Source organism: Barbus barbus (genome assembly GCF_936440315.1).
Source record: "Barbus barbus genome assembly, chromosome: 19".
NCBI lineage: Eukaryota > Metazoa > Chordata > Actinopteri > Cypriniformes > Cyprinidae > Barbus > Barbus barbus.
This window is the reverse complement of record NC_136747.1, coordinates 24,082,492-24,105,301: the sequence shown is the minus strand read 5'-3', so window position 1 is coordinate 24,105,301 and position 22,810 is coordinate 24,082,492. Positions and strand designations below refer to the sequence as shown.

The window sequence follows — 22,810 nt, the reverse complement described above, 5'->3', positions numbered from 1 at the left end:
CAAATCCATCATTAAGGTGTTTTAACTTTAAACTGTCACTTCTGGCCAAACTATCATACATAATCCATAATAAAAAAATAAATAAAAAAAAGGTGCTCAATCTGTGAATATTTCTTTCCTGATTGAGACGAGACAACTTTTTTCACTGGAGAAAGCAATATTATGGATAGATATGTCTTTTAGTCGGAAACATCACTTGAAGTTAAAATCGTCTTGATCATAGATTTATTAGAAATGCGTAGCTTGTGGATTACTGGTATTACTTGTGATGTTTTTATCATCTGTTTGGACTCTCATTCTGACGGCACCCATTCACTGCAGAGGATCCATTGGAGAGCAAGTGATACAAAGCTTAATTTATCAAAATCTGTTCCAAAGAACGAACAAATTCATCTTGGATGACCTGAGGGTGATTACATTTTCAGCAAATTTTCATTTTCATTTTTGGGTGAACAATCCCTTTAAATCACTTCTGATACAATCTGAATTTGGAGGTTGTACATTATTATTTGTGCTAGAACAAGCCAAACCCAGTTTTGGCACTTCTGAAATTGGATCCAACAGCTATTTTTGCGAATGCAACACCTCATATGGCTTTAAAGAAAATACACGATAAGATGATCAGATCTGTTCAATGGTGTTTCTTCAACTATGGGTACTTTTGTCATTTTTAACTTTTTTTCTGGTCAACTCATTTGTCTTGCTGAGGATAATTTCAAAGCTTGTATCTTCAATCTTGTATCTTTGTAATTTCAAATTCATGCATCCTAAATACACCCAATTAAATACTACTTTCACACTTTTCTGAGACAGAATAAAATATTCTGTTCACAAATTATATTTAGTTTCATTTGTCTTCTTCACACATCACGTCTCAAACTTTATCTCAAGCTCTTCACTGACACTGTTGTATTTTTGGTAAACGAGTATAAAAACTATATTAGTATTAGCAATATTAAAATATTATTAGAGGTGTCAGCCAATCATAATTTTGATAAATTATATAAAATCATTTCAGAAATTAAAAACTGAAATGATTTATGATTAACTATTTGCTTAAATTAGATCAGTTTTATTTGTTGAGATCATTTCTATATGTTTAGATCAGTTTGTTTACATTTGTTTTAAATGTAAAAAAAGAATATTTTATCAGATTTTCAGTTTAAAAGAATTTTGGTAGAATTATAAAATTTACACAAAATACATTTCTAAAATAATTTAAAAATAAATAAATACAACTTGTCTTTGTGTGACATTCAAAATCCCCCTAACTGTTATAAAAAACATTTTGACAAAAGTGCTCAAGGTGGAAGAAACACATTTCAACAAAAATAAGTGTAACAATAATTCTGTTAATTTCTCAATATGTGAAAAAAACAAACAGATTAAGCATACCCTACTGTTCAAACATTTAGGGTTAGTAAGATCTTTTTAAAATAAATTAATACTTTTAATACATACAACTGATCAAAAGTGACAATAAAAGGCATGTAATGTTACAAAAAAGATTTCTATTAGGGATGCACGATATGAAAAATTTTAACCGATACCGATAACCGATAATTAAGGCCTTCTCATGGCTGATGCCGATACCGATAAATTCATATTTTTATATTAGAATTTTCATATAATCTTCAGTTTGTGCACCCAGGAGAATACAAAATCTAAGATTCACTGATTAAACTGATATTTTAGTAGCTCTGGCCTAACTATAGCAAACATCAGTCCTGACTCTTCAAATGTTTTTTATTTTTTGTGTAAGGCACCACAATACTTTGTAACAGAAATGGTTTAACAGAATTATGACAGAACTATGGTTTATCTGCAATTAACAACTCATTAACAACTAATTTATATTCAAATATTTCAAGCATAAAGAAATGCATCTATTCAACGTTTTTAGTGCACGAGGATGAGAAAGTTATATAGTCTTTAAGCAGTGTTGGGAGTAAGGCATTACAAAAGTAATGCATTACAGTAACGTATTACTTTTTGCTGTAAAGCAGTAGTGTAAGGCATTACTAATCAATTTTCAGTAATATTTAACTCGGTACATGTTCAGTAACGCTTGCATTACAACACACTTTTAGCCCCCAATTATTATTATTATTATTTTTTTATTTAATTTAAAGTCGGGCTCCTACTTTATGTCCCTAGGGCTGGGCTTCGGGCCAATATTAACGTCATAGTTCAGACACGGGCCGGGCATCGGGCCTGTTTTAGGGTTCTCCTTATCTTTATATTTTAGACATCATCAATTATTGATGAAAAAAAAATGCCGCGCTGGTGGAAACAACATGAGTCCGTGCAGCAGCGACATGCAGCAGCGAGCCGTCAGCACAGCAGAAGAGTTCTGCGTTCAAATACACACAATAAAGCAAAAGCCCCAGCAAAAGTAATTACCATGAATGTGTCCGCGGGAAATAGTAAGGATTCACCATCTCCTGGTTAGACGCGCCTTTAGAGAGAAGTGCATCTTCACGGATAACAATTGTATTAAATAGTTTTTGTTTTTATTTATTTCGTTAAGTAGCAATTTAAAGCTTTCTTTAGATATATTTATCATGTCTGTGAGGCATGTATTTTGGCTCATTTTTGTGAAGCGCTCCTGTTCAAGATAAAAGGACGTTTTGTTGATATTGTGAGTGCACACAAATAAAAGTAGACCCTTTACAGTTCAGAATGATGTATTACTTTTAAATAACAGTAACAAGTAATCTGTAATGTATTACAGTTTGGAAGTAACTTGCACAACACCGTCTTTAAGTCACGTGTTTTCAAATACATTGCATTGACATTTGTCAGCCTCGAAAAAAATGAAAAACAAAAGTGCATGCTCAACAAAAATAAAGTGCATCCTCATACCAAGGTTGTTAAGTCGCAACACCGGTTATCACTTGACCACCGCAGCACCGTCCCTCACTGTCATTTAGATTTTTTTAATAGTAATAAAAATCCTTTAGTTCAGTTAGAGAACAGACACTACAATTAAAACTGAACGCGGCTGCTCAATGCAGCACACCAAACGAACGACAGTCGTGCATCACAGATCAGATTTCATTTATCACCTGAGGAGAGTGAGTCGAGCTGACTGACAAGAGTGAGGTGAAAAAGACAAGACGATGACAGAAGAGTTTCAAAACGAAATGTAAAAGCGCCTGTTTTAAAAATATTTTTGGATTTTGAAAAGCCTGTTGACCTGCCATTTATCTAAAGTGATATTGGAAAGTCTATTTATTTATTTATTTTTTTAAAAATTCGTTTCTCATTTAGCCTATTTGGTTCCACAGTATTTGCTGATTTTTATTTTATTTAAACTGTGATATTTTCCCCATTATTTTACATCAAGGTGTATGCAGTCCGTGCCTCAAAACTTTCCATCTCACTAATAAACGTTCTACATTTTATAATTATTTGTTCCTCAGTCTTTACTGATTTTCAGTTTTGTATAGGCCAACCATGCATATTTAAAATTTGTAAGTTATCTGTTATTTTATATTAGGCATATAGCATGGTGTATTTTTATTCGTTTTGTTAATAAAAGTTAGCTATATGTTCTATGTTGTATTTTGTTGTTGCTTGAATTGAATTGCCGAATTGCCGAATTGCCGTTAATTTAATTTAAAAGTGAAAAAATACGCACGGTGCTTTTACAAGCTATTTAAAACCGAAGGAAAGCGAGGAAAAAAGAGAAGACTCAAACGACGTCCACCCCCCATCCACCGAGGTGATACCGGTAAGGTGTTGACACACATCGATTAACCAGTGGGAAAATTTCCTCACTGTCACAACCCTACTTGATGCCTTTTTTCCTCCTTTCGGAAACCTTGCTGAACATGCGTTGGAAATAGCAATGGCATTGTCCTCCTCTGCCACCGAGAAAAACTTCCAGACCAGCGAAGACATGATCGCAAATGATGACGTAATGAGCACAACACATGCTGACAGTCACTGAAGTTTAAAGCTGCAATCACTTGCACTCGGAAAGAAGATGAATCTCAAATAAATCAGACTGATTGATTGATTTACCAGCAAGCATACTTTATCGGATCTAGTTATCGGATTTAATATATTTATCGGAGCAATAAAAATGACGTCATTTTCTCTCATATCGGTCGATAATTTATCTGTCCGATAAATATCGTGCATCCCTAATTTCTATTTTAAATAATGCTGTCCATTTTTATTTTCTATTAATCAAAGAATCCTGAAACAAAGTATCATCACATTTTCCACAAAAATATTACGTGCCAACTATTTTCAACATTGATAGTAATAAGCCATGTTTCTTGAGCAGCAAATCATCTCTCCTCTTGAGCACACATAAGCACACAAACTCTCTCTCTCTCTCAGGTATCTGACCCTAATCTTCCCTCTCCAACAGCTTCAATCCCATCTCTTATTGTGCTCGGCCTGCCCAGCAGAGCAGACCGGATTCTCTCTGTCTCCTTTATCACTCCTCAGTCCCTGCCAGGACAAAAAAGAAAGAAAGACTGCACTGGAAACAGCTGAGATGGAGACTTCTTCTCTTCACTGCTAAGCCGTTTGGGGGTTTGGAGATAGTGAAGGCCAGGACACTGTCACCCTCTCTCTCAGTTGGACAGTGCTGATAGGGTTATGAGAAGCGAAGTGAGTAAAGACACGTCCTGTTGTGAGTCTCAGTCGGACTCTGTCAGTCAGGCGGCAGAATGTTTACCTTCAGCTCGTCTGGATTCAAACACTCAGAATGTCTCAGGCTGGAATATATCCTGCAGCGTTGATGTGTCCTGTCACTCAACACTTCCTCCTCTCATTACTTACTCTAGCTTCCCTGTTCATCTCGTTTCCATTCAGGATGCATCTGTATTCTCTCACCCAGTGTCCTCAAACACTTTCTTTCTGCCGAAAATGGCACTGAATTATGCAGTGATGACGGGAGGGATGGAGGTAGATGGATTGTCAGTGTCATGCCCTGTTCACACTGACAGTGATTCTGCCGCTGGAGGATGGCGGGTAGCTACTGGGCGTTCCTGAGGCTGGACGTCCCGGTGTTGCTGGTGTGCTGCACAGCTGTGAATAGCTTTTAAAAATCTGATCACAAATGGGGTCTACTGTTGGTAAAAATCATATGTAATTTAATTCAACAGCAAATTCGTTTTCTTGCGTCTTAAAATTAGCATCCTGAAGCGGAAATTAGTTTAGACTTTAAACAAGGAAAACAAAAAAAATTTGCTAATGGGGTTTATTTTGTCTTTGCTGTGCAGTTTAAGCATAAATCTCATTAACTTTAGTTAGAGCTCTCTCTTAGAAAGATTTATTATCATATGTCATCTTGCTTGTTTTACAATACAAAGAAAATAGTTTTTGCAGTGCACTCAGGTTGCCAGAAACTTTGAAAATTAATGACCAATGACCTGTGTGAACAATCCTTCAGATGATGGTCCATTCCTCCATTACATATTGAATTTATTATAGCACTACCCCTGAGCAGTATTTTCTATTAGTGCTGTCAAACGATTAATCGCGATTAGTCGCATTCAAAATAAAAGTTTTTGTTTACATAATATATGTGTGTGTACTGTTGATTTATTATGTATATATAAATACACACACACACACACATTTACATGTATATATTTATATTATTATATTATATATATATATATATATATATATATATATATATATATATATATATATATATATATATATATATATAATTTATAAACAAAATATTTTTCTTAAATATATACATGCATGTGTTTGTATTTATTTATACATAAATATACACAGTACACACTCATTTTGTAAACAAAAATGTTTATTTTGTATGAGATTAATCGTGATTAATCGTTTGACAGCACTAAAAAAATAAATAAAAATACAAATTTAATAAAATAAAAAAAAGTTAATTAAAAAAGTTAAATATAAATAAAGTACAAATTGGATTTATTATATCACTTCCACTGGCAGGCACTATATAAAATAAATTATAATATAAATATTAATAAAGCAAAACAAAAAATATAAATAAATACTATTTTAAAATACCATTAAATCTAAATAAAATCTAAATAAATTAATATTTATTTTGTTTAAACAAACAAAAAATAAAATGTATACAAAACAATTGTCTTCATCCAGCAGCAGTCTCAATGTATATATTCACAAACATGACTGCAAGTGGGATTCTTGCCCTTTATATACTGAGAAATGAACAATGGCTTACTTAGAAAAGAACATCTCTATCTGCTCAATAACAAAGAATAAAGTTAAGCTCATATTAACTGAGATCTCACCAACAGGTCAACTCAAATCTGACTTCTGCAAAAATTATTAGGGCTAATGGACTTCAGCACCATGGACAGAGACACACAAACATCAGCAACATGGACAGAGAGACCAAATTAAAGATAGCCCTGCTCACTATAGACTGAAGTAAGGGAGAAACAATCCAGTTTTACAACTTCAATGCAGGAAAAAACACGATTCAACAAATAAAGGCCAATCAGAAAAAAATATGATATGCTCAGCACAGAGAATATGTATACGACTGATTCACAATGAGACCTGAATGTGGGCGGAGCTTTCCAGTGTGATGTCATAATTAGAACCCAAGTAACCATTAGAAGAGCATAACACCCAGTTTACTTTACTTACTTACTTTTGTCATTTAGCAGACGCTTTTGTCCAAAGCGACTTACAAATAAGAAAAAGTAACTAAAACTAAAAAGTTACAACTCTATAAATTAGTTAGTTCCCAGTTAGTGCACTAACAAGTGTTCTACAGCAATCAAGTCCACTACGGCTCTAGAGCAGAGCATTAGCAAAAAAATAAAAATAAAGTGTTTAGCTCAAGGACAGAATTCATACCTTGACGTGACTGAATTCGTTCTTGCTGGCGTCAGTGCCGACTGGTTTATTTTCAGTGCGTGGCTTTAGGACCTGCCGCAGCGGGCTGGAGACGGGCAGACCTGTTACACTGATACCATCTGAAAGCACACAACAACATATATTAGACATACGGCACACATGAACACAGCGGCCAGAGGCCTGAGAAACAGCGCGAGAGGAAAGAGAGATCAGTATCTTCTGTGACTTATGCGAGGAGAGGACGCTATTATACAGCTATAATTCCTCACATTTAGAGGACGTGAACATCGCTCAAACGCTTCGCTCTGCATCCCTCTCTCCATCCGCCTTTCTATCTCTCAGCACATCTGTTTGTCTGGCGTTTAGCACTCGAAATAAAAATTAAAATCCATAACGTGACAGTCTGAAATATGATGAGGTGGAAAAACTTGGTTATAAATAAGGCCATGTAGTGTGTGTACCGCAGTGGCTCTCTGGAACATAATATTTTATCTCTCCAGCGCATACGAATAACGCCATAAACTTATAAACACACACACAAATTCATTCAAGCGAGAACCATTCTTGGTTATTTTTAGAAACGGGACATAAATATGATGAATGAGACTTTCATCAACACAGACTTAAATGTTCTACAAGCCTGCAAGAACATAAAACACAAACCTAAGGAACACAATTCCTCAAATGTACGACATTAGTTGCATAGGGCTGGGCTGAATATGAAATATTCAAGATATATCTGTAATGATTTTGCTGGTTATATAAACATGAACCAAAATTGTTATGATACCTCATTACCCCATTTTACTAGGACATTAAGTTTCTTACAGAGCGTGCCAATTTTGTAATTATTAACACAGATGTTTTAAATGTCTAATTTAAATTTTTGTACAATAAATGGTGTTGCAGTTGGAAAGTGCGATTTATTCCTTCGAGTCATTTCAAAATCATTAAATTCAAAAGATTTGTTAAAATATTTGCATCACCCAAAAATGCTTACACGTCTTCATATGCTTGTTTTATTAAAGTCAATATGAAATCAAAATACTTAAACACGTTCCTCATTCACATTTTAAAGGCCAAAACAAAATCTAATTTATTCTCATTAATTATCCTGTATCATGTCAGATTGTTGTCAAAATGTTGAAATGCAATTAAATGAATAAACTATTTAAAATAAATAATTTAAATTAACAATATAAAATAAAAAAATATTTAAAATAAATGTAATTTATATAATGCTTCTAAAGGTTCAAGAATAATAATCATAATATTTTGTAATAATAATAATAATAATAATGATAATAAAAAATGTTTAAAGGTAGTGTCTCTGTCTTAAAAAATGAATAAATAAATAAACAAGCACGGATGCTGCATTGTTTGCCACACAAAGCCATTGCTCTAATTGAAGGTTTTTCTGCAGCGGTGACATTTCTGGGTTTGACCTGCTTTGGCTCTGTCTGAGGGAAAATAATGAGGGTAAATTGCAGCGTTTGCCATGCACAGATTTCTCTCCGTATCTCATGCAGATGCTCCAATACACTCGGATGGATTCTGACAAACCACAGAGAAGGAAGAGCAGAAGAGACGGCAGGTGAAAGGTGCATGTACGAAAATGTGGCTCATCACTATTCAAACAGAAATGAATGTCTGTAGAACAAAATGTGATTTTCAGTCATCTTTCAAACGCTGCCTCTCTGCTGCTCGGTAAAAGAGTCGTACACAACAGCTCACATAAGGACAGATCTGGTCAGTATTTGTGTTTTACCACCCGTGGGCTCTGAAAGGGAAGGAGAGGGTGTTCAATCACTCGGCACACAGAGAAGTTACGGTCCTCATTACGAGTCCCACGGCCTCTGAAATGACATCACTTTCCCTCAAGAGTGTCTCACACAATATGTCGTAATGTCTGCTGCTAACTTTACAAGAATCAGACGCCCAGACACCAGGTCAGAGCAAACAGAGTGACATGAGGTATGAGGCGGCGGAGTTAAGAGTGCCACACAAGCAGAAGAGGGCAGAGCTAAGATGTGTACATGTATAAACTAAGAGAAAAGATACATTTTGACTCAAATATAAAATTATTTTTTCAATTAAAATTAATATATGTGCCTATTTTAATCATAATAATAATAAACAAAATAAAATAAAAAATATTATAAAAATAAATATTTATATTTTATAAAAAAAATTTTGGTAAAAGCATTCAATTAATGGTAAAGCATTCAATTAATCTAAAAATGTTAACGGGTTAATATTTTAATGCAAACTTCTTGCCGTCATCGCAGCGCAGAAGGTAATCATTGCCTGCGTCCCAATGTGCACACGATCCATCCTAAATTCTACGTGATATTAGTAATTTTCAATACTATTTAGGCCAGATAGGGTGTATAGTATGCACATTGGGACGCAGGGATTGTGTGATTTTGAGGCGCCGGGCCTCGACAAAAGTGAAGCGAATGCGGAGAGAAAGAGCGAGTTTGTCCGAGAGAGAGAGAGAAAGAGATGTATACTCATATTTAATAAGGGTACAGTGAACCAGTGTTGCCAAGGTTGCGGTTTCCCTGCACAATTGGGCTATTTTGAAAATACAGTCGCGGGAAAGAGCCGTGGGTTGCGGTTTTTTGGGCTACTTTTATAATGTACTGTGGCCGCCCAAAGTGTATGTGTACACATGTGATCGCAAAAGGAAGTCTTTACAAACACTCGATGGTGGTTTAAAATGATTTCTGAGTAAAAGTGTACTATTAATCTCATAAATTGTTTTATGTAGCATGATGCTAATGTTAGCTCTAATGCACCTGCAGAACAGGTCCAATTCTTCTTCATAATGCATTTTATCATAATACTTCATGTAAGGTCGCAAGAAAATGTTTTGTATTTATTTAGAAATACTTTTGATAATAGTTGGGTAAATGTGTGATGGGATTGAAGCGATGTGGCTTGGTAAACGTTTTATTGGCAGTATAAAGGCTGATAACAGCTGAATAAAAACAAAAGAATAAGGATTATGTAATAAACTAGTTTGTCATGCATTCCTTTATTTCAACACATTTACAGGCAAATCCTAGTATTTTAAATTTGCGATTAATCGTGATTCATCACAGTCCAGGACTGTGATTAACGCGATTACATTTTTTTAAATCGATTGACAGCACTAATTTTATACTACTACTACTACTAATAATAATAATACAGGTCATAAAGGTTTTTAACACACATAATATTAATAATATTAATATAAAAACATTAAATAATTTATTATTATTAAAATGCATAAAGCATTATTTTCATATAGTACATTAAATGATTTAATAATATTTTTTAAATAATATTTTAATACTATAAAAAATAAAATACTTTAATATTAAAATACAGAAATATATTTATATATAACCTTTAAAGATTTAATTAATATCTAATAATAATAATAATAATAATAATAATTACAATAACAATAAATTATTATTTTACATAGTGCCTTTAAAAGTTAGTGTCCAAAATAAAAAAATAAAATAAATAAAAAAGCACAAAACAAGTTGCCAAGCAAGACGAGACTATTTTTGGCATCTGGCTTTTCTGCCATAATTTGATTTTTATCTTTTCAAAGTAGACAAAAGAAATAAAAAAGTCTAGGAGCTCAATATCAGCTCAAATGATCCATGTAATGAACATCCTGAACAGCTTATGCCTAACAGACGTCATTTACTTCTCTGCTTAAGTAAAACTCAGCAGGTCGCATTGGAAAACACGGTGCTCGGCGATTACCAGACGTTACCCAACGAGGCTAGCAAGTTCATCCCTATGAGGCGGCGTGACATCATCCGCACCGGGCTCTGCGGCCGGCTGATGTCCCGCATGAAGGGTAAACGCTTACCTCCAGCGGGCTCTCAGCGGGGGGAGCCGCCCGGTTTAATGGAGCCGCTCTCCTCTCTCATTATGTTGTTCTTGCGCTGACATTTTAACATTCAGGGACTGATGTGTTTAGTCCGACTGTCTGGCCCTCGCGCTCTGCCGCTCTCTGACGGGGAGACGATTTATAGAGGACGGATGAATGAACGAAAGCGCGCGGCATGTTAAAGAAACTCACGTACGGACTGAACCCAACGGCCTCCTGAGAGACAGACAGAGCATTGCATCACAGCGATGACATCACCGCCATCACAGCCTGAGTTATGCTGACAGGAGAGATGGAGACAGACGCTCAGAGAGCGATAGAGACAAAAACGAGCAGAAGGGAACAGAAAGGAAATGTACGGTGTGTTCAACTAACAAATGCTTTCCATAAGCCGATTCTTTTTAATGAATCAGTTTGATTAAACTCACTCTGATCAACTGAATCAGTCTGACAACTCATTCACGTATTGAATTGATTAATCAGCTGGTTAACAACTAATTTACTCATTGAACCTCTAAAAATAATTACTAAGAAAATAAATGTTGCAGGCATGTGATCAGCTGAGGACCAAAAAGAAAATGGAGAAAACCGGTTTTCCCTGATCAATAATAATAATAATAATAATAATAATAATAATCAGTATTTATTTAAATTCTAAAAGAAAATAAATAAATAAACTTATTACAGCTGTAACAGTACTACAGTATACTACTGAAATATCACTGTAAAAATAATAATAATAATAACAATAATAAATATGGCTGTCTTAATTTCTTTGCTTTCAAACAGTAAATTATAGTAATAACACTATTGCACTGTAAAATAAAAACTATTCAAATGAAATATTTAATAAAAAAATAATGCACAAAGTATTCTTATTTAAATTATAAACATTAAATCAAAGATATTTATTGCAATACTTGTAATTAAAGTGTAATTTATTATACTACTGTACGACTACTGTAAAATAAAGAATAAGTACCTATTAATAATAATAATAATAATAATAACAACAACTATTATAATTATTTTCATTTCAATAATTAATACAATTTTTAATTAATTATTGAAACAATGAAACAAGTCCTTTCCTGTTGCCAGCAGGTGGCGCTATAAATATAACTGAATATTGGCCTTTAGATGTGCTCAGGCCAGGACTCTTAGAAAACGTGTGAAGTTTGGGGCAGATTGGGCATTGTATGTATGAGTTACAACAATTTCCTTTTTCATAGTATTAATAGCATGCATTAGCACTTAGTAAGTGTTGCTAGCATGTTTGAGAATGTTTCTAACATGTTTAGCACACAATGTCATATTTTACTGTGTTGCTAATAGTGCATCACAGTGTTAAACATGCCACTTCCTGTTGCCAGTAGGTGGCGCTATAACTGTAACTGAATGTGAGCCTGTAGGTGTGTTCAGGACAGGACTCTCATCAAACATGTTACGTTTCGGGCAGATTGGACACTGCATGTCTGAGTTACATCAACTTCCTGTTTCACTGCATTAGTGCTTTAGCACTTAGCCAAGTGTTACTAAAATGTTTTAGGAAGTTTGTAGCATGTTCCCAGCCTGTTTAACACTTGCTCACTTTTTAATATGCTCCTAGGAGTCCATTACAGTGTTAAACATGCCACTTCCTGTTGCCAGCAGGTGGCGCTATGACTATAACCGAATATGGGTATATAGATGTGTTCAGGACAGGACTCTTATCAAACTTGTTAAATTTGAGGGTGATTGAACACTGCAACTTCCTGTTTCACTGCCCTGGGGTCGAAGCCCGCACCGGGAGAAAATAAACAGGGTGCGTTCTCCGCCAGTGTTACGGTTTCCCTAATTTCCGTATTATCTGGTGACCAACTTCCTGGTTCAGGTCCGTCGCTCCAGATGTGATGGGACGACCGCAGCAGATTCGCCGATTCTGAAAGCACAAACTGATGTGATCTTAAGCTGTCTAATAACACTTGCTCATTACACGATTTTGCTATTCTTGTAATGATTACAAATTAATGGTATGATCGCCCGTAGCGGCTGAATTATGGGAATTAAAAAAAATTTACAATCGGCGTAACATTATGCAGCATGGCTGAATCAAGGAAATGTGCCTGTGTTAACTTGTGACCTGTTTGCTAGCCAAAATCTAGTTTTACTGTCACAATAAGGTAACGTCATTCTCCAGACAAAGCACTTCTAATGCTGCTGAATGATTATGATTTGATCATACGATCAGAAAAATTGCACATCGTCACAACGAATCCCATTAATGTAAACACTGTTATTGCATAACAACACCCCGAAGTTTAAGTCTAGTTCTATGTTGCGATCCAGTGGATCATTGGCAAAACACATTCTTACACTGGCAGGCTACCCACATACACTTTTACAATGTTTTAAATCATCAATGAACTGACTTTAGCTGGAAAATGACTGATGTTGTCCTCTATTTTCCTGTTGACACTGTAAAGCTGCTTTGACAATCAGCATTTTATAAAGCGCTATATAAATAAAGGTGAAAAACTATTCAAATTATACCTTTATAGCACTTTTCACAGGTTTACAATACACACACACACACACACACACACACACACACACACTACACACAAGCAGGACAAAGGAAGTCTTCCTCAATGGTACACTTCAAGTGGTTGAATTAGATTTTAGAAATGTCTAATAATTGTGAGCAATTCTAAAGCAACACAGATGTTTTGTGGGACATTTTCCCCATGCAACCTCTTAGTATGAAAAAAGAAATGGGTAAATAACTTAAAGAATTGAAGATTTTTAAAAAATGTATTTAAGAATTCTGTGCTACAAAAGAAAATGTAAACAAATGTGATTGATTTTTACATGTGATTTTACTATTACATTGGTGTCAGAACAGTTTTTTTTAAAGGAAAGCACTGGCCAACACATTCCCTGTGAAACCATAGTTCACAGGTGCTATAAATCTGGGAAGACTGCATGTTGCACTTTAAAGCCAATGTGCCCATGTTCATTTGTGAAATATCTTGTATCTCATCAAATTTGTTTAATAAAAAATATATGAAATATGAACATTATCAAAATTCAGCTGAAAAATATGAACAAAAACAACAGCAAAGTTTCATGAGCTTTAATGGTTGTAATGGGAATGGCCATCTGGGTTCTTGTTTTAATCAAAACTATGTTGGTCTTTGCATGTGGGTCTGTAATGACAAAGTTTTGTAAATTGTGCTTAGTGTCTAGTGGATTCCAATTCAGATACATACAATCTCAACCATACAAACAGAAAAATAAGTTCTTTAAACAAAGTAAATTACACTTTACAGAAAAGTAATGCTACCTATTATTATTAAACATTGTTGTTACTCAAAGAGAAATGCTGCATACATCTATTTTTGCAGTTCATTGCCAATGTTATGAAGTCTACATCACACACTAAAAAGGCCAACCGCATCTCTTTGTTTCAACATCTGTTGAAATCCTCTGTCAGGATGTCAGAAAATGTAACTACTTTATTAAACTTTAATGACATGTTACAGTCCTAATAAAATGGCAGTTTATTTAAAAAGGCCTTGCAAACCTTGAAAAGTTGCTTGTGTTCAAATCAGCTTTCTATAATCATAGCAGGCTAAGTGGTAATCATTAAGGAAATGTGTCCTCGTTAAAACCGTTAAGCTACCAGTTTCATTCTGTCCAAATGACAAGTCCACAGATGCTCCATATTATCAAAACAAAAATTAATCAGTCAATTGACAAGCCTATATATTTCACTTTTTCACCCAACTTTGTGTAGCGAGTTGTGGTGATTTAGTGAGAGAACGTGATTGTGAGTAGATGGATCCTGTAAAAGTCTTCTCCATGGAACATATCCTCCTGGATGTTCCAAACTGGATAAGTTCATCATTAAAAGAAGAGCTGAAAGCTATATAGTGAAAGGTAAGCCTTAAAATTGCCATTTTAGGGGCACAAGTACAGCAAATAATTACCTTAGCCTTTGTCTATTCTATATCAGATGGCCTGCTTAACTATATATGTCAGAGGCGTAGGCGAGGTGAACATTTGGCCAAAGTGGTCATCTGAGCCAGAGGAGGCAAATTATATTTTTGTTAGCCTCCATGCCAGTGATCAGGGGGGTCATTGTGGCATGGAAAAAACTTGAGATGCCATCAGCTCCAGATTCTACTGGCCTGGCATGGAAGAGGACATCCGCAAATGGGTGAGTTTTATTCTTGCCTACTCATTTGTGGCTCATTATTTTAAATAAAAATCACTAAATCGCTAGAATGTACTTAACACAGAACATTACATTTTGTAGATAGCCAAGTGCCCTGAATGCCAGGCCAGAAGGTCTACATTGAAGGAGAAGAAGGCCTACATCCCGATAGAGGTGAGTATATCCAATGACAGTAGTGTTCCAAAATTTGAGTCCTTCTATATTGTCCTTCTATACACCATATTTTTTTCCCAGATCACAGAGCCTCTGGAACTGGTGGGAATGGATTTGGTTGGGAAATTGACTCCAACCAAGCAGGGGAATCAATACATTTGTGTTATGATTGATTATTTTACTAAGTGTATAGAGGCCTACCCACTGAAATCAAAAACTGCAAGTGTCTGACTGCATTTTAGATTTTTTTCTATAAATTTGGAGCTCCAAAAAGGATTTTGACAGACCAAGGCAAAGAGTTTGTCAAACATTTTTGTTACCTAATGTGCTCTGGGTCTTAAAAAAAAAAAAAGGTAATTCTCATTTTTCAGTATACTGTACACTAGGGTTGGGCATCGAGAACCGGTTCCAACTTGGAACCGTTAAAAAAATAACGATGCCATTGGAATTGTTTCTAAAATTTGTTTTCGATTCCGATCATCGGTTCCAAACGCGCAAGTTTTGGTTTCCATTGTGGCCACCGTATTTCCGGAAGTGCTTGCCGCGCGCTTATTCAGTTGCAGCTATGGAGCACGGTAAGCGGCGCTCAAAAGTGTGGCTTTATTTCACACTAAAAAAGCCTGGGTCGGCACAGTGCAACACATGTGACAAAATTATATCTTGCACGGGAGGATGCACTACGAATATGACGAAACACCTACATGATGTACAAATTAAGGAGTGTAGCGTGTTTGACGTGCTGCGCAGGTCCACTGTCTCGTCCTCCTTGGGCAACCCTGCGCTAACCAACGTTAGTAACGTTACCTCGTCACAACAATCAGATAAGTGACAACAATAAAGCGCTTGACCAAATTTGGTGAACAACAACGTTACTGAAATATATTTTTTTTCCCTCGTAGATGAATGTAGCGTTATGCAAATTGCCCACGCTAGTAGCAGTCCTAATATTACTGCTGCTAATGCTAAACCGGTGGAGACTCGTTGTGAAACTCCATTGGCAGCAAAGCAGGGGAAAATGCCAGCGGAGAAAGTGGAAGAGTGCCACAGAAAAGTTACCGCATATGTGGTAATTTTCTCCTACATGGGCTGCAGCTCCTAAAACTAAAACTCATATTGAATCAAAATAAAATTATCCTCTGTGAAATCAAATGAGCCTGTGACATGTTTTGACTCCAGCCCACAAAGAATCGGAATTGAGAATCGAAAAGAACCGAGATCGAAAGGAAGAATCGGAATCGGAATCAGAATCGTTCAAATCAAAACGATGCCCAACCCTACTGTACACTTATCTTCACAGACTAATTTTGACCTTTGTCAAAGGTCGGGTATTAAATGGAACTTGTGCTCTCCATACCACCCACAAACCAATGGCCTTGTGGAGAAAATGAATGGAAGCATCTAAAGGTATAATGCTGACCTGGATTGTTTATAGCTGCATAACCTTAACAGATACTGTATAGTAACAAGGATAAAACGAATAATTACCTTTCAGAGTTCTAACAAAGTTGATGGGTTCAAATGCTGAGAGCTGGGACACACACCTGAAGGCAACCTTATTTGCACTTAGGACCAAAAAGCAGCTCACAACACAGTTCTCTCCTTACTATCTCATGTTTGGCCGGGAGGCAAGATACCCTTCAGAAGTTCTATGAGGTGGGTTCTTAGAGATTCCTAATATTAGTTTTATCAGCAGTTAAAGATTCAGTAGATGTAGCTGATATTTGTGTTTTATGTTTCAGGTAAATGATGAAATGGTGGAGAGAACAGTGACATCGAAAGCCTTGACTACTGGCCTCCAAGATCTGCCAAAAGTGTGCAAAGTGGTCTTGGAGAATGTAGAAAAGGTTAGAGAAAAGGTGAGGAAGAGGAAAGCTCTGCAGGGGGAGGAGGACAGATTTGAAGTTGGAGACAAAGTTTTGCGCAAAAATGTTCGCGAAGAACAGCGAAAGGGAGGAAAAATGGGAAGTGCCATGCTAGGCCCTTTTACAATAGTTAACATTGAAGGTAAAAGTGTGGACCTAGTTTCTGAAAAAGGAAAGGCCACGCTGAAGGTAAATGTGAACCACCTTACCTGCTACATCGAGCCAGAGCCAAGGTTGCCGCACAAATGGCCTAAAACTGTCGCTACCATGGTCATTTCTGTTCAGTGTCCTCCTACATTCCCTGTAGAGCCTGAAAAGACCCAACCTACATGCCCTGAGCCTAAAGAGACCCCACCTACATGCCCTGAGCCTCAATAGACCACACCTACATGCCCTGAGCCTCAAGAGACCCCACCAACAAGCACGTCTCTGCAGCACTCTTATGTAAGTCCAATATATGCTATGTAAAAGGTTTCCCTGAAATTCTGCACTAAATAACATTAAAGTTTTCTTCTTGTTCCACACAGTCTCCAACTGATGCCTCAGAAAGGTGTAAGTTTTTTTTCTTTTCTTTTAATTTTTTTAACCTTTTAAAAATTGATTAAATAAATTGAATTGTATATTTTTTTTTTGTAGTGGTAGAGGCTATCTGGGCTGGGAAAAAACAGGGGGTTTTGTGGAGCAAGATGGGGCCCTACAAAAAAATTTCTAGAAATTTGAGGGATCATCTTGCACCTGGGAAGGAGCTAGAAACTGAGGTAGGTTGTTGTGTTTCCTTATTAGCCAATGGGTTTGTGTTGCTAGAAGTATACATAAAGATGACTACTAATGTACTACTGTTTTTAGATAATAAATGCGTACCTCACCAGTTTGGTGAAACAGTACACCACAGACTCCAAAAGAGGTTTTGTAGTAGACTCGTATCAAATGGCCTCCATGTGGCAAAGACTTTATTGACCATGTGGAAAGGTCTATATCTTGACAGTCACCTGCTTTATTGTAGCTGGATCCACTGGAATATGATGTGCTAATTGGAGCCTTGTGTATAAACCACCACTGGACACTCATTGTAGGTTCCTCAGAGCATCCTAAGATCAACTATTCCTTAAGATAAATTATTATTATTTATTTATTTTTTTTTCTCCATATGTGGTATTGCATTGTCAAGGTTGTTTATCCAAAGGAAAAGCAATCCCTCTACATAGACCCATTTGGGGCAAAGTCAGTGTATAGAGAAAAATGCAGCTCGGTAGCTCAGTGCGTTCATTACTGGTGTCTTCCAGCACAACTATTTTTGGGCGTGTTCGAAACCCATGCCAAACAGACATTTTTTTTTTATTCCCGTAATTCAGCCGCTACGGGCGATCATAACATTAATTTGTAATCATTACAAGAATACCAAAATCGTGTAATGAGCAAGTGTTATTAGACAGCTTAAGATCACATCAGTTTGTGCTTTCAGAATCGGCGAATCTGCTGCAATCGTCCCATCACATCTGGAGCGAAGGACCAACCAGGAAGTTGGTCACCAGATAACACGGAAACCAGTTAAACTGTAACACCGGCTCTGTCTCGGTCACCTCTCTTCACAGACACGTAAATAAAACAACATGGATCTCCACTAATACTCGCCTCAAATACATGAGAAATATATGTATAGACAGCTTGAAATGTATACTTTTAAATGAAGTCACGTCCAAAACAAATATTCTGTTAAAGTAATCTGTATGAAACCAACGCAATGTCTAGTTTTCCCGTCTCAACTCATACCTAATGAGATCACGCCCACCCACCGTTCGCGCCTTTCACATTCAAACATCCACAAACAAGTTCATCCCGGCTACTTTCTGTTTCTGGAAGAAGATCTGCTGAGAGAAATAACCCAGAATTTCAAAATGTGTTTTTTTTGTGTGTTTTTTTTCTTCAGAGCACATAAACAATATACACTATGAAAATGCCGGGTTCAAAAGCTTGGAGTCAGTATATATATATGAATTAAAACTTTTATTTAGCACACAAGTGATGATAAAGACATCATGTTACAAACGATGCTGTTCTTCTGAACTTTCTATTCAATAAAAAAAAAAAAAAAAAAAAATTACACATATACACACATATATATATATATATATGTGTGTGTGTGTATATGTGTAATTTTTTTTTTTTTTTTTGAGTAGCAAATTATTTTGAGTAGCAAATTATAAATATTAGAATGACTTCTGAAGGATTGTGTGACTGGAGTAATGATGCTAAAAAGTCAGCTTTGATTGTTCCTAATAAAATGTTCTGCACTTGTAAGTGAATTTCAAGTTATTTTGTGTGATAGCTAAATATATTCTGAATAAACTACTAACAAAAATTACATAAATTAATTTTTTCCTCATATTCTTTCTTGTAACTATTCCCTCTTAGTCACTTACCTGACTGAATGGCTCATTATGCAGATCATTATGAGGGCCTTTGTCTTCTCAGGTGTGAATGTGAAGGTTGGCACCTTCTCGCATAGATCCTTTTTACTCAAAAAGTGACTTCGAAAATTTAAATCAATATACTGTTTTCTATGAGCAAGAAAACAAGACGATTTTCACATTATTTTGAAGCAAAAACTCTAGACTACAAGATCCAGTTCTCAAAAGTCTTGTAAACAAATTTTCTGTATGTTTTTTATGGCCTTCTTTCAGTGACTTCAAAATTTTAGTTTTTCACTAACCACACATAAACGTTGCTTTCTCAAAAACACAATCATGTACATAAATGCTGCAACCATATTATTGTAGCCCACTTTGTGCTGTTTACAGTGTCATTAGACTTTAGCCATTTATATGTTTATAAGTAACTGAAAAAAGCACAAATATCAGGGTGTCAAAACTTCTCCAGGCCCCCAAAACACCCTCAGACCCCAGAGGGTTAACAGCATGCTTTAGCACTTAGCTAAGTGTTGCTAGCATGTTTTAGTATGTTTGTAGCATGTTGCCAGCCTATTTAACACTTTTTGATATGCTCCTAGGAATCCATGACAGTGTTAAACATGTCACTTCCTGTTGCCAGCAGGTGGCGCTGTGACTGTAACTGAATATGGGCATGGGTATGGGTAAATCCTATCAAACGTGAAGTTTGGGGCAGATCGGACATTGCTTGCCTGAGTTACAGCAACTTCCTGTTTCATGGCAAAACATCAAACTTTGTCAGGCCGTCAGGGACACGCCCCTTGACGAAAACTCAAGATCTTTGAAATTCAGAATCACAGAGGCCTTATCATTACACGCAGCAAATTTGAATACGATCTGATTAAAACTGTAGGAGGAGTTCATCAAAGTACGAGGCCTGGAAATTGCAAAAACTGCTCAAAAATCATACAGGAAATTCAAAATAACGTACTTCCTGTTGGGTTTTGGATTTTGTTCCAAGATACTTTTTTGTAGGTAATGGTGTGTTACACGTGTGTACTGATTTTCGTGCATGTACGTAAAACGTAGCTCAAGGCACACTCTTTTGAAATTTTATAGGTGGCGCTATCGAGCTATTTTGCCACACCCACTTCTGAAACCCATATCAGATGTACATTTCGCCTGTTCTGACCCGTGTGCACAGTTTCATGAGATTTGGAGCATGTTTAGGGGCCTCAAAAATGCGATTCACTTTGGAGAAGAATAATAATAATAAACAGAGCAATTCCAATAGGGTCCTCACACCATCGGTGAATGTCTTAATTTATTTGCTTTCAAAAGTTAATTATTGTAATAATGCCACTGTACCGTAAAAAAAAAAAAAAAAAAAAAAAAAAAAGAGCATTTCAAGAAAATAAGAATAAGACTAGTTCTTTTACTGAATAAAAGTAAATCTCCAATACTAATATTTATGGTTGTCTTAATGTCTTTGCTTTCAAGCATTAAACCGTAGGGCTTTTATTTTGACAGAAAACGACTGGGAGACCCTAAATCTTCCCCTTTTAGGAGAACCTAAATTTTCCCCTTGGATTTGCGTAATTCAAATAGGCCAGTGTAACATCTGCTTATGATCCTTGATGGTCATTGGGACTTTATGTCTTAAGAGACCCCTTTTAGCCTTTTGACATTTGCATATAATTCACAGACCTGGCCCGACATCCGACCTTTATATGGGTGCTAAATTGCCAATGGTTGCCCCCACTGTCAAAAAGACGTTAGAACGACAGATCTGTTCTCTCCATGGGACTTCAAACATATTCCAGAGAACTAAATGACCCTTGATACCAGACACCAGCGGCCTGGCTGACCAGTGGATTACCTCCACAAGTACAACACGCATAGAGATTTCCTTTATTTAGACCATAATTAATCAGTTACAAAGGTACCAGGTATAGGCATGTGTTGTTTGTATGTTTCCTTATTATATTAGCCTAGTGACCACTCGTTATTTGTATTAGTAATCTCTAAACACTCATATTCAGGGTGTATGAATGTATCTCTGGTTTAATATATTCTAGATATCTTTCTTGATATCAAAATGATCTGCTCTTTATTTCTCAAACAATGATGTACACTGTGACCTCGTGAAACGCATCATACTATAACTAGAATTACACCGATCGAGCAGTACAGTCATAATACATGCAAATGAGGTGTCAAGTGAGACAAAGAAACACTTTCCCGCTGAAACTATGTGCCTTGTTATTGGTCAAACTGTTACAGGTGTTACAGGGTCAGATAAAACTTCTCTCACACCCAAAAGGCGAGTTCTTCTCTTTACCTTCGGTGCTCTAGAGACACTCATCACCGTGGAAACCTCGTGACTCCCCTTTCGGGGGGAGTCCGAGCTTCAGGCAGTTTTGAGTTCAGTAACTTTGACGGTTTAACTTCGGACCAATAGCAAACAGTGCTAATAGTACTGCTAAATAACAGCAATAATGTATTAGAACCTGCGATAACATCAGCAGTGTTTACAATTCACTGCCCTCTACATGCTGCGCTAATAGGACAGGCTTTAAGCTGTCTTATCGGCCTAATTCAGAGAAAATTATTATTTCAACAATAATTAAAACATTTTAGCAGCGTCTGAGGAGAGACCCAGGAGAGAGAGAGGAAGGAGGCTGTTCATTGCGCACCTGTTTGTAATTCAAGCAGAAAAGCAGCAGACAGACGCACACCACTACTCGTCTGCTACAGTCTGCTCTTCTCGTGTCTCATTAATATTTACATGTGCGTACAAACAGACCTGGAGGACATTTCCCATTCTCAGATAGTGCTCTTTAGGGCTCAAAAGAAGTTGCTAATTTTTACTGACATTTTATACTTTATTGCAAGAGTTCTTCTCGAATTCCTTAAAAATATTAAAAAAATAGTCAACTGTTGACATTCAGTGAGAATGAACATCTAAACAGCTGATTTGGAGAGCAGTTCAGATCATTTGATCTTGGTAGAATTGGATGAGAAATGTTTGAGTTGATACAGAACCAAATTTTCATTTGATCTTTTTTCTAAAGAAAGACCATTTACTGAATCAAATTTGTAAAAATGACTCAAAAACCTGAAATATTATCATGACAGGCCACATCAGTTTATGATTTTTTTTCTTCTGCTCACGAAGGCTGCACTTATTTGATCAAAAATACAGTAAAAACAATAATATTATCCCCATTTTAAATAGAAAACTGTTTTCTATGTGGATTTTAAAATATGAATTGAATACATTTCAAATATAGTTTAACATTAGATATTTCATAATATTAAATTTTCAGATTTATTATTTTTATTGATTTCACATTTTATTTTATATTTATTTTATTATTTTTCATTACTTTTAACATTTTGTCATGCATTTCATAATCTTTTTTATTTTATATTTATA

General features: G+C 35.9%; 1 protein-coding gene across 2 annotated transcripts in view; it reads right to left on the bottom strand.

The window, feature by feature from the left end:
• The window catches only part of trappc9 (trafficking protein particle complex subunit 9), a 217,634-nt gene that overhangs the window by 99,327 nt on the left and 95,497 nt on the right, over window positions 1-22,810 (bottom strand). For both annotated transcript variants that reach the window (XM_079441154.1, XM_079441153.1), the window contains one exon: window positions 6,853-6,971. In XM_079441154.1, coding sequence (XP_079297280.1) covers window positions 6,853-6,971 — 119 coding nt within the window. The remainder of the gene's footprint in view (window positions 1-6,852; window positions 6,972-22,810) is intronic.